Source organism: Sprattus sprattus, assembly GCF_963457725.1.
Source record: "Sprattus sprattus genome assembly, chromosome: 18".
Taxonomy (NCBI): Eukaryota; Metazoa; Chordata; class Actinopteri; order Clupeiformes; family Clupeidae; genus Sprattus; species Sprattus sprattus.
This window is the reverse complement of record NC_137916.1, coordinates 20,247,421-20,260,886: the sequence shown is the minus strand read 5'-3', so window position 1 is coordinate 20,260,886 and position 13,466 is coordinate 20,247,421. Positions and strand designations below refer to the sequence as shown.

Sequence of the window (13,466 nt, the reverse complement as noted above, 5' to 3'; positions counted from 1 at the left end):
AGACAGAGAAATAGAAAGGCAGAGCTTCAAGCACTTCTGGCCTTCTCAGATTCAGGTTCAACCCCCTGACACGCACCAGCACCCAGGGGCACCGGCAGGATTCTCCTTCATGGTACGCACACTCAAGTTGTTCCACCAGAGAGTGTGACACACACAATCTTAGTGGCAGCAGCTCATTTTCATTTAATGCGAAGCATGGGACAGCGTGACAAAGACTGAAGAGCGAAAACAAGCCACGTTTGAAAAGAAATCAGTTATCAGTTACTTCCTCAAAACTCTCTCTGATTTGATTTCACAGTCTTTATGAATACTCATTAGAGCCAATCCTGTTATGAAAGCCAATGTGTCTTTCATTCTGTTCCTGAGGTCAATGTAAGGTCACCTCTTAGGATGGTTCACAGTGCATAGATCAGAATCAGTTCCCTGCAGCATCATTGTGTTGCACCAGCAGGGTTGCAGTTCCACCTCTGCCAAGTCCAGACTGGGCATCACTAAATTATGGCTTAGACTCCTCTGCCTGCTTGTTTTGGTTTCTTTTTTTGTGTGCATTAAAATGTTCAATTCAGCTATATTACTTTCATTTGTAGTATAATAAACATTTCATTATTTCAATTGACTTTCACGTTATAACATTTAAATTCCGCCAATTCTGCTTCGAGGTCACGGCTTCCTTCAATATGATACCAATCCAAACAAAACTAGCAGTCCGCCATATGCCTCTGCTGGGGTACGCAGTGTGTGTATTGCGTACAGGTTTCGGGAAATGACTCACTGGAACACATAAGTCCAATTCATTTATGGAGACGATATTTCCAGATTACCAAAAACAGATTGGAAAGATGTAAGGGGAATAACCATCTCTTTCCATCTCAGCAGCCCCATTTCACATCTATCTAATATGCCTTGAGAGCTCATGTAAGCCTGAACAGAGTTCATGTTATGAGCTTACGGCTAATCTTCTCCATAACGGGGTGACACAGCTGGCCAGAAGCCCTCTGATGATCCTGACAAATGTACACATACATGCTTTTCATAAGAATATGAAAACATACAATCCCACACAAGGACACTGTCATGCGCTATCAATTATATGCATGCACACACACACACACACACACACACACACACACACACATAGGATGTGTATGTAAGGAACTGTAATGTGATGATTGAGGGCTTTTGGAGCTGATAGCATTGGGCTAGCCTCCTGGAGACCATGTGATACCACAGAGAGGCTAATTGGCTCTGTCGTCTCCTCTGGTAGGTCAGACTCCACAGCCATTAGAAACACTCAGATAACACCGTAATCAAATCATAACTCAGAAAAGAGCAAAGCCTAAAAATAGGACAGTTTAATCAATTGCAGCAAGGTTGTGCTCTGGTGTTATCGGGTTTTCTTCACATTTTTATAATAGAATGAGAAAAACAAAATAAATAAAATGTCCCACTTCTAACACTAATGAGAGAAAAAAACCGACCTACATGAAGCCAGGCATACCCCAGGTTAAAACAGCATCTGACCCACTCTCTCAATTAGTCCAATAGTGTGTAACTGCCCCCTGTGCACACGCTATATAAAAACACGCTGCCCATTAACTTGTGGTCTATAATAGCACAGCAATTAGCCCACATTCCCAATGCAATCCAGCTGCCTTTGTCCCCGAAACACTATAATTCCAAACAACAACGTGGCAATTTCCTAGGCAGGGAGCGCATGGCTCGCGAACTGTTGATTACGGCCTTTTGGAAAGATATAAGGAGTGTGGTTTCCTGAGGAAAGACCGCATCAGCTGTCATAATCATAATTATAGCATTTCTGCTTTTTCTACCATAATCATATAATTACAATATTTCTGCCATTCCTATCAATCATATAATTATATTATTTAGCTTTTTTGACCCAAAATTCTCCCGTTGCACTGACTTCTTAGTTTATTTATGTTACAAGATGAAAAATGCAGCCTCTCTTAATATCATTTTGAGTATATGTTGGTAGTGGACCTTCTCAGCACGTTGTGTTTTTTCGTAACAAAATCTGGCCCCTGGAACACAACAGCTTGGCAGAGGCAGCACACAAAATGAGTGGGATGAATGGGGATTTCACTCGATATGTGTACTCCAAACTAGAGTAAACAAACGGACGCTCACTAGAAACCCTGTATCACAGCAGGGCCAAGTGTTTCCAAGGGGGTGGGGGGCGGGGGGTAGATCGAGTAAGGCAATGCCTCCACTCCACTCCAAAAAAAAACAAAAACTGGTCGCTCAAAAATAAACAATTCGCTCAGTCAAAACAAAAGTAACAAAAAAGATAGAACTAACTCACAGATGTTCCAGAAGATCCCCGAATGGCCGTCACTTGACTGGTCTGATGGTTTTCCCTCCTCTTTCTGAGGACAATAGCTCCCCTCTGTCTGCTGGCCTTACCAGCCCTTAGCTCTGGGAAGCCCAGGCATCATGAGCGGTTACAGCCCTTTAGAGGCATACAGATGGCAATATATCATTATGATAATGAACACCATGATTACCAGAAGAAAAGCTTTACAACATTGTAAAACATTATTCGTTGTTACACAGAGGGGGACGTTAACAATATGAGAACTGTGCGATATGGCCTATAACTCTTAAATATGTTTTGCCAATATCGCGATACACGATATATAGCTTCATATTTTCTCCGGTGTTCTTTAAACTCGTGCTCTCTGCAGCAACACAAGGCCTTTCTTTAGCCATAACAACACCATAACCAAGCATGGCAACAGTGGAAATAAGTAGAATGTGGCGAGGAGGCAAAACGTCAGTTATGCAGTTTCCAACAATGCGATTGGCTGTTTATATAACAAGGCAGGACTTCCAGTTGCAAATAACATTATGGATTCCCTCCTATCTTCCCTATTCAATTTCCTGTCAGTGATTTGTCTCCTTCCTTATAACATCTCTGCTCTGGTTTATTATTGTGAAGTTTGGGCGCATTTAGAAAATGTGAACAGGGTCGCTGTGAATAATAAGTTAATGTGTTATGTGCTACACTGTTTGTTCAACGTCATTAAAAATTCATGATTCAGATCAAGACAAAATGTATTTCAAAATAGACAACGTTACAGCTCATAACATGAACTAAAATGGCTTAAGAAGAGCTATGCTGGCTATCTAGCTAACTAACCTAACGAGACGAGACTTTATCCTCCAGAGAGCTAAGTGTCACCTCTTCAGATGATCAGGCATAACTAATGTGCTCCCATGCCAAGCAAGGACAGCTTTGCAAATACTTCAGTTTTCAATCTTCTTGGCAGTTACATTTGTTAAATTCTGCACATGTATGTCATCTGTATGGCAGTTTTTTTCTTCTTGTGTCTGTGAGAGAGTGAGAGAAGCAAGGTGGTCTCATGTCTCATGCTCATGTCTCAGTATATTTGAAATACCGCCCACCCATCTTTTTAATAAACATGACTTCATGGTAAACTTGTGTTTATCTTCCAGTGGTTCAGCTGATAGAGTACCCTATGCTGCTAAAACCCCCAAGGTCACAGATTCAATAGCCAAGGACACAGAGTGATAACATGTCTACAGTAGGCTACTGTAATTCTAGATAACAGTGTCTGCCAAAATGAGTGATTGTAAATGTTCCCGTCTGAAACCTGAGAGAGAAGGTAAGCCATGTTGAACTCTTCTCTCGTTCTTCCCCCCTTCTTCTCAGAGAGAAAAGTGCACTGTGCTGTACCCGTGTCCAGAGACTGGGCCTGGCAGAGATTCAGGTCATACCTGCCCCACAGCAGCCTCAGACTGTAAACCTGTGGCCATTAGCACTAAGACTTAGCTAACAACTGTGGGCCTATTACACGCTAATGAGCCAGAGGTGTAATTTCTGCCATACCACATTTGCGTGTGTTTGGCAGGAGTGGTGCGTTTGAAAACACTGCGGCAGCAGCACTTGGCTATAAAGGGGAAAAAATGAAAAAAAGAGACCCTTCTCTGTCAACAAATTAATTATGCACCACACATGTGCATTCTTCTAATGACACACCCTCAGAGAATAGCAGTGTGTGAAAGATAGCCTACTGCCCATTGTGAGAGAAAGAACACTTCACCCTAGAACTTCCAAAAAAATGTGGAAGTACATGCACATTGCATATTAAGTTCTTCATTAACCATTGAGTCTGACCTGAGTCACCATAACTGGTACACATCAATACAACGCACTGTTGTAACTAAAACCATGTCATGGGATTTGGATTAGACATGTGTGCTTTGGTCATCATAGCTGGAGACATGAGTGGCCATTTGTGTTTCCTTCTCATTCTCTCTCCCTTGGCATTCTGTCGGCGCCTCTTCAGCGGATGCTGCGGCTCATGACTGAGTCTCGGCACAAGTAAACACATTGTTCCCTTCCCTAGTGCGCTCGCCCTACCAACCACCCACCCGCCCGACACAAGTGCTGCACACAGCATCAAGGAGCCGAGCTCTAATCAGCATCACAAGGTCTTTTACGCTGCAGGAAGAGCAGCTGTCGGTGATTGTGCAGGTCAAATGTTTTTTTGTTTTTTTTAACCTAGTCATCCAACTCCAGGCAGTAATAACGCTCCCTACAGTCCCTGGGTATGTGTAAGCGAATCCCTCTAGAGTGTGTAATATAGGTCCTACTGGAATATTGAAAGCAAACCAAAACAGGGGTCCGGTTTGGAGCGCCAATGGTCTGTTTTGCCTTAGCTGAGCTCTCAGGTTTATTTTCAAACCATAATGGAACTTTAAGTGCGCTGGGCAAGGTTAGAATGGTGGATTATGGGAGTTGGCACTGAACTACTACAAACCGTAGGGGCAGTAAAGGATCATTACAATAGCCTGTAACAAGCCGATGACAGCGTTAAAGAGGTTTTCACATCAGATCTTTGCAATGCAACCAATCATGAAGGTATCTTGAAGGTCTATATATTGATTGACACACACTTTGAATACAGGGCTTTACTCTGCAAGGTCATTTAAAAGTATGTAGGCAGCAGCAGATTTTGTTATATTAAAACCTTGTTAGTTCAAGCTGTTCATGATCTTTTAAAAGGTATCGGGGGGGGGGGGGGGGGGGGGAAACAACCCCACTACTGGGACCATTTAATCCCATAATAAACAGCTCACAGGGAAGTGGCAGGGGAACTGTCCTAATATCACACCAAAGTGAGTCAACGAACCCCCCCACCCCCCCTCCCCTTGCACTGTTCCTAAAAGACCTCCTTTGTGAGAGGACCATTGCCATGGCTACTGACAGTGAACTGTAAGCCTTTTAGAATTATTAGCATTCTTCCCGACTCTGAGCACTGTAGCAAAGCTGCTCCTTTTACCAGAGACTTAGTGCGATAAGGGGAAAAAACACTACATCTCGATTCGCAGGCCGGACCGGGAATAGGAATTTCAATCCACCTAAGAAATTAATTAAAGTTGAATTACACAGAGGGGTGGGAATGAGAGAGTGAAACACAAGAACACCTCACACCCAGGGCTGGGAGAATGTGCACACAGGATTTGACTCTCCTCTCAATGTTTTTTTTACCCCCTTTAATCAGACAGACACTTGACAGAAATGACACGTTGGTTTAGGAGAATTATACAAATTGAAATCCTGAAAGCAGGAGTCTTTGTTCATTGTGAGGACCATAAGCATTAAACTCTTCAGTTGATCACAACCGGTCAGTTTACTAAATATACTGCACATAGCAATTGTAACTTAAAATCAGACAACTTAAATCTGAAACAGTCCTCTGACACATTCCACAAAAAAAGGTTCAGTGAGTAATTGCAGACAAAGCCCTCAGCCGGAGTGTACTGGCTCCTTTGAGAACTATATTTGGAAGCTAAAGGGACTACAAAGGCCTTTCAGAAGTGACCTTGATGACTCAACGTGTAGTGTGCTGCCACATAAGAGGGAGGGAGTGTGTCTCTGACGTGGCGCCAATACTAATGCTATTACTGATATACTGTAGCATTATACTTCTCAGAGGCCGAAGACACAGGGAGACAGTGTGGCACACACACACACACACACAGACGCACACACGCACACACACACAAACAGACGTCTTAAGATGAAGGTTGAGGTCCAAATGACCAATTTGGGCAAAATGAAGCCTCAAAACTGTTTCACTGTGGCTTGTTTTTTTTTTAAATTTTCCTCTTCTTTTTGACTTTCATTTCCAGAAATTCGAACTGAGGCTGCCATTCTGTGACCGATACGTCCGATCGCCAGCCAGACATGTCCGAGCGTGCAGGAGGAATGGGCGAAAGAGACTTTTCCCCTCAAGACATGCGACCCGTCCCGGGAGGTCTGCCATCGGGCAACAAAGGCAGCTTTGTCCTCGTTGGGCAGCGCTGCCCGGGAGAGACAAAGGCGGGCCCTCACAGAGCCTCGTTGCGGAGAGAGCCCTGTGGCCAGACCCGTGTGACTCGAGACTTGCGGCGAGTAGCGCGTCTCCTCGTTTCCTGCGGGCGAGTCGGGTTGACACGACAGCGGCGCCTTCGCAGACCCGCAGGCTTGGGGGGCTCCAGGGGATTCTGGGAACCTTGAATGACCTTAACAGTGGCAGCAGCGCAAGCCGGTTTCATCACTGCCACCACCACGCCACACCGCCCGCCATGCAACGAATTCCCTGTGCTAACCATAGCCTAAGCCTAACCCTTTTCCCCCCGGGCAGGAGGAAAAGGGATTAGCCTGAAGTTCACTCTCTGCGGTTTTCTCTAGAAGTGTTTTGTTTTGGCTGTGATATGGGCTCCACTTGCATAAGGCTTCTGAGGGAGGGGGTGGGGGGGGGGTGTCTATGAGAGTAAGACTGTAAGTAGTAAGGAAGTAATCTCATTTCCCTGGTGCTTTTCAACCAGGTCTTGGTCTGCGACTGCAGCTGAATGCAAAGTAGTAGGAACAAGATGCCAAAGCCAAACATTTAGACAGTAAGGGAAAAAAACAACACCACTCTAAATTTCTGTGTAAATTTATTTCTAAACATGACATGGTGGATCAACATGGTGACAGCCATATTCATACAATCTAAGGAAGGATACCCAACCACTAGACAGGCAGACAAGCACAGACAGACAACAATGCTTGCAGTGTTACATCACGCCCACGGACCACACCACTGACCAAGACTCCACTCTACTGCACAGGAACCTGTTCAAACACAGAGAGAGAGAGAGAGAGAGAGAGAGAGAGAGAGAGAGAGAGAGAGAGAGATGGACAGAAGGTAGCAGAGGAAGAAAAGAAAGAGAAAACATTAATATAAAAAGGTGTAACGGGATTAAAATTCAAAGTGGTGCATTTGAACTGTTATTGAACTGGATGAAGCTCAAGTTTTGGTGTAGGCCGTTTCTGATTCCGCCATTCCCCACCCTTCTAAATCAGTTCCACGAATGAGTCGTGTGGTGAGAGAGGGGAGTTGGCAGAAAAAGGCCTACACACATCTGGGCCTAATAACGACACTAAAAAACACACCAGCACATGTGCTCACACACACACACAAACACACACACAAAGAAACCCCTACCTCTTCCGCTCACTACCCGGGAAGTAATGAGCCATGCAGCATCTGGACTTCACACACCTTTCACTTAAACACACACACACACACATACACAAACACACACACACACACATACACAAACACACACATACACAAACCCCCATTGAATGCTCCAAAAGAGCTACTGTACCTTTGCCAAACGTGTGGGTCTGGGTACATCTAGCCAGTCACAGAGCTGATTTCTGTGGGTGCGTACTGTTTCTAGATTACTCTCCCTGGGGGGGAGAGAGAGAGCAGGAGAGAGAAAGAGAGAGAGAAAGAGAGAGAGAGAGAGAAAGAGGCTTTGATTAAAAATAGATATGAATAAATAAACATAGATATACATACACAAGCATATATTCATGTAAGCAGATACACACACATACATATACATTAACATACAGATAAGTAGCAGATGAAAGAGAGAGAAAGGGAAAGAGAGAGAGGGGGGAGAGAGAAAGAGAGAGAGAGAGAGAGAGAGAGAGAGAGAGAGAGAGAGAGAGAGAGAGAGAGAGAGAGAGAGATGGGTTGACAAAGAAACCACCCAGCACAGAAAAAAGTCTCTCAGACACACATCCCTCACCAGTTAGTGTCACTAAGCAGGGTCATGACATCATCCAGGACGGCAGGGTCCACCACGTCGTCGTAGATGAGGAGCATCTCGTACACCTGGCCGGCAGTGGCCTTCCTGATCTGTGCAGAGACAAACCGAGGCACTGAGCTACAGGTCAGGACTCATCAGCAGATTCAGTCCACACAATCAGAAAGGGCAGAATAGACAAACCGTCTGTACTGTACAGAGCGTCCTTTTTCCCTATAGGGACCTCAATGACGTTTAGAGCCATAGTATGCATTTTTAGCCATCCTTTATTTTCTACACGACTCGAATGTCCATCAAACCCTTTTGTAATTGAATGAGTCGGCCTGTAGGGTGTGGGCATCAGCCCATAGTAGGGCAAGACAGAGAAGAGAGGAGAGAAGAGAGGAGGAGAGAGGAGAGAAGTGGAGGGGAAGAGGGGAGAGGAGAGGAGAGAAGAGGAGAGAAAAGAGTAGAGAAGAAGAGAGAAGAGAAGAGAAGAGAAGAGAGAAGAAGAGATAAGAGGAGAGCATCCTCACCACAGGGAAGGAGTGACACAGCAGCATCAGCAGCTGCAGCAGGACACTTTTCCTGACGCTGCCTGGGAACTGGATCATCCCACAGTACCTGTGTGTGTGTGTGTGTGTGTGTGTGTGTGTGTGTGTGTGTGTGTGTGAGAGGAGGAGTGGGGTGAGAGGGAGACAGAGGGTTACAAAAAAGTCATCTTCAGCCTTCATGGGTGTGAATGAGTGTGGACAGAAACTTACACAGTTATACAGGAACGCATTTTCTGGACGTCTTTGGACCTCTTGATTTCCTCCTTACAGAGAGCCAGCAGGTCCACAGAGAATGGATGACTTGAAGACAAACACATTACACATAAACCCTTTTGCACATTCTACTGATAATCCCCCAAACATACCAAACTATAATATGACCGTTAACCAAATTTAAATCACTAAGGGATGTATTCAACAGGCAGTTTTTGGACAATATGTGGTACTGTCATATAAGCTGCCGGGTCCTCACTTGTCCTCGTTGGTGAAGAGGTCGAAGCAGCCGTTGGCCAACATCTGATCCAGCATCTTCAGTAAAGGCACTGATACCCTGTGAATGGAGACACAATAACATCCAGTCAGACACATCAAATAATGTGTAAAATAAATGTTATCTGAAATCTGGTCATTAGACTTTTTGGAGTGGACTGAACTGTTCCGAGTGTTCGTTGACTAATTGTTCTGAATGTTTAGCCCAGGTTTTGGGAAGAGGTTTGAGCAGGGACCTACCGGTCATTGCGTAGGTTGTCTTTGAAGATGCGCAGGAGTGTGTCACTGAACTGGCCAAGGGCGGCTTCGTCCTGCTGGATCCCCTTCAGGTGGTCGAACAGGGACTGAGCAGAGAAGCGTACCTGTGGGAGGACCAGAGGACAAACACACACACACACACACACACACACACACACACACACACACACACACACACACACACACACACACACACACACACACACACACACACACACACACACACACACACACACACACACACACACACACACACACACACACACACACACACAATAAATGATGAACTACACAAACAATATCAGGCAAACTGCATAGTGTGGGTACCATTCATCCACCCAGGAGACAGGAGAATGTCATTACACACACACACACACACACAGACACAGAGGTGCCTGGAAGCAACAGAGTGCATTGATGAGATCCTCCCAAATCACTGGTGCTCCATAAAACCTTGTTGAAAAACAGGAAGCCCCCTCTGCCAAACTCCATCCCAGCGAGGCCGAGGGAGGGAGGGAGGGAAGTAGGGGGAGAGATGGGAAACAGAGTCCGCAGCGAGACGCCCCCGTGGAGCACTGAACATGACTGCAACACCTACAGGAGCGACCTTCAGCACCAGTGATAGATAGCGGAGCTCTCCGAAGAGGAGAGGAGACCCAGCGCTGGGAGAACTCGGTGACGATGTGACGACGCTCCATCAGAGCGGCCCAGCGCCGCATCAGAGAGTTCACAAAAAATGTTCCGGCCTCCAGCGGGCCACTTTTTCAGCGCTGTGTCGTTTGTAATGCGTGGGAACCGCTCCTTTTTTGTCCGGTGGTTTTGGCACCGACATGCGCCATCTTGTTCCAGACCGCCGGGTTCAGGACACCTCCGTGGGGTCCGTCGGCCGAATGGAAAGGGGGATGGAGGGATGGAGGTGGTGGAGGGGTGAATGAGGAGCTGAAGAGCCTCCTGAGAGGATTTGAATTTTTACAGGCTCTGCTGGCAGATCGACATGTGTTTTTACGGACCCCTCTGCACCTATTAAGCGGCCATCACCTTATTTTTCTTGGTTACGTCGACAAACAGTGGAGGTTAAAAATAACCTCGACACCCACAAATCAGAGCAGACGTCTTTTCCCCCACGAGGGCCCAGGCCATGCTAGTTGGGCTTGGCTTTCAGCATGTGAGAGGGGGGGGGGGGGGGGGGAGAGAAACTATATCTACTGGGCTGAGAGCCTGGATTGTAGGGGAGAGGAGTAGGGGAAAAAAGAAGAGAGGGATGGAGTGAGGGGGAAAAGAGAGTGTGGGGGCAAGAAGGAGAGAAAGGGAGAGAAAAAGGCATTGAGGGGGGGAGAGGGTATGAGAGAGAAATAGAGGGGTGGGGGGGTAGTTCAGAGGTTTAGAGAGGAAGAGAGGGAGAGACAGAAAAAGGAAGGGTGAGAGAGAAAGAAAGAAACCTGAGGGGTAAGGACAGGGGGATTGGCAACAGGAGAGAGAGGAACAGCGAGAGGAAGGGTGACAGGGGGAGAGGGAGAGAAAGACAGAGCGAGAGAGAGAGTGAGAGCGAGAGCGAGAGAGACAGTCTTGTGGCAGAGACGACACGCTCCACAGAGCCTCATTCATCACTGAAACGCATGACCTCAAATCAGTGCAGCCCGGCTGCCAATCCCACTGCAGCGCTCCCAGAGAAATTTGTTCTGAATGGGACCCGGGCCCCATTGTTTTCTGTTGTGGTCGCCTGCGTCGGAACCGTTTACAGCGACCGCGTCCGCCCCGGCCGCATCCCACTCCTCCGCTGCCCCACGATGACAAACTGCGCTGGGTGGCTGCGCCGCGGATGAATCCCCAAAAGGTGGGAGGTGAAGGAGAACAACCAGAGCGCTTTCATTCACAATGTGAATTCAAAGCCAATCTGGCTTCATTTAAAACAAATTTCATAAAAAAAACATCAGGTTTGGTTACATTCATAACACTCATGTGCCCTGCTATAAATGCAGTAAAAAAAGAATACGACGCATCAACACATGAGCGACTCTTGCTGCTGACCCTTCTCTGACCACCTCAGAGTGTTGACTTAATGCACTGCAAGTTGGCAGATTTAACCTTCACACGTCCGGATACAGAGCTGCAACAGCGCCCCCTATTGCTGGTTGTTAATACGAACTCCACATTGGGACAGCAGGGACTCTGGAGTCTAGTTCTGGCTCCCGGTCTGCTGCTCTGTGTAATAAGTAGCAGAGCCCAGAGGGGTTTAGCGCCAGGACCAGGCGGGTGTTTTTGATCGCTTTTTTCCTTCTTTTCTCCTAACAGTGGCTGCAAATCTTGGTCAAGTGTTTAGTCCCCACCAGAATATTAAATATGAGCAATTTATTGTAGTTCTAGTTTTTTTTCTTCTAAATGTCTTTCTTTCTTGATTCTTCCTCTCTTTTCTTTGGCAGTACGAAATAGATTAACTGCTTGGTTTGGCTTGCAGGGAGGTGTGGCTTAAATGCAGTTTCAAAGCTCAATTTGTTTGCTGTAATCTGCCATTCAATGACAGCTTGGCTAGTTTTGCTTTTAGCTCAGTGTGTGGATGTATGTGCGTGTTTTTCTTTGTGCATGTGGGTATGTGTATGTACTGTATGTATGTATGTTTATATAAGTGGGTGTGGTGTAGTCACAAGTGCTTGTGTCTGTGGTGTAGTCATAAACTCAAGGTTCTGGTGAGCTGGCGTGCTGTGAACTTGATTCATATGTGTGTGTGTATGAGCTGGCGTACCGTGTACTCAGTGAGTGTGTGTTTGTGTGGGAGTGTGTGAGCTGGCGTAACGTTGACTCAGTGAGTGTGTGTTTGTGTGTGTGTGTGTGAGAGGGTGAGCTGGCGTACCGTGGACTCACTGAGTGTGTGTGTGAGAGTGTGAGATGGCGTACCGTGGACTCAGTGAGACCCCCAACAGAGACGGAGAGGCCCAGTAGTGTGTGGTACTGGTAGGCTGGGAGCTTCAGCAGCTGGGTGATGTGGGGGAAGGCCTGTGATGCTGCATTCCAGTTCAGAGAGCTGACTCCATCCCTGCACACACACGCACACACACAAAGATCTTTGTCTCAATGTAGGTCAAAGTCCCAAAAAACACACACCACTGCTGAATCATTACCACAAGCAGCTCTGACTCTCACACACATATCCTGGAAAATAACTTCGCAATTTTGGTAGAAAGGCAGAGACGACTCACAGTGGGTTACAGTGAGGAAAGTCACAGGACTGACGAAAGCACAAAGACGCTCCCTAGCGTTTTACTGAACCTCGGCATTAACATGATACCAGGTCAATGCTTACTGGCAAAAAAAAATGTGAGAATCTACACCGGTCTCGGATCACACCGTTAAGTGTTTGCGTCTGTTCAGAAACAAAACGTGGCCACTGGCTCCACTGTGAGTTCAGGCAGAAGAGTGCCACTGGCCTTACCTGCCACGTGAGACAGTGTGTGCGAGGGCGAGTGTGCTGGCGAGTGTGTTGGTGAGAGCGAGCACTACCAGGACAAGGGCACACTGTGTAAACAAACGCCGCAGGAGACAGGCAGGCAGAGCCTGACCGCCTGTGGAGAGCCTGAGCAGAGACTCACGGAGGGAAGATGCTCAGGAGCTCCTCCTGGTGGGGGATGTGAGGTACTGCGGGCGTGCGGCTGTGCAGGAGACCCAGGAAGACGGAGCCGGCATGGGCACGATAGCGGTCGATCTTCTCCGCCGACTGCTGGGCCAGACAGCACATCATACGCTTGATACTGCGGAGGAGAAAACCAGAGGGAGAGGGATAGGGGGCGAAAAACAAAGATGGGGAGAGAGTGAGGAGGGAGGGGGGGGAGAGGGACAGCCGAAAAGAAAGGGAGAGAGAGCGAAAGAGAGAGAAAACAATATGGGAGGGGGGAAAGAGAGAAGGAAATGAACTGCTGGAGATAATCTGTGTTAACGACAGATTTAAAATGATGGCATGAAAGGCATCCGTGTGACATTTTGTTGCTAGGTTAGTTCTGGCCTGAAGGCATGCATCAGCGTGGTCTAATCCCTTATAATCCCTACGTGCCGCTGGTG

The 13,466-nt window shown here is 46.8% G+C and overlaps 1 protein-coding gene across 1 annotated transcript in view; it reads right to left on the bottom strand.

The window, feature by feature from the left end:
• Window positions 1–6,998: 6,998 nt before the first annotated feature.
• The window catches only part of tbcd (tubulin folding cofactor D), a 36,649-nt gene continuing 30,181 nt past the window's right edge, over window positions 6,999–13,466 (bottom strand). The window contains exons 31-39 of the mRNA XM_080856544.1: window positions 13,001–13,159; window positions 12,309–12,447; window positions 9,399–9,520; window positions 9,142–9,219; window positions 8,880–8,969; window positions 8,652–8,739; window positions 8,119–8,228; window positions 7,687–7,771; window positions 6,999–7,147 (exon numbers count right to left, since the gene is read on the bottom strand). Of these exons, the coding sequence (XP_080712670.1) occupies window positions 7,133–7,147; window positions 7,687–7,771; window positions 8,119–8,228; window positions 8,652–8,739; window positions 8,880–8,969; window positions 9,142–9,219; window positions 9,399–9,520; window positions 12,309–12,447; window positions 13,001–13,159 (886 nt within the window). The 3' untranslated portion in view covers window positions 6,999–7,132. The remainder of the gene's footprint in view (window positions 7,148–7,686; window positions 7,772–8,118; window positions 8,229–8,651; window positions 8,740–8,879; window positions 8,970–9,141; window positions 9,220–9,398; window positions 9,521–12,308; window positions 12,448–13,000; window positions 13,160–13,466) is intronic.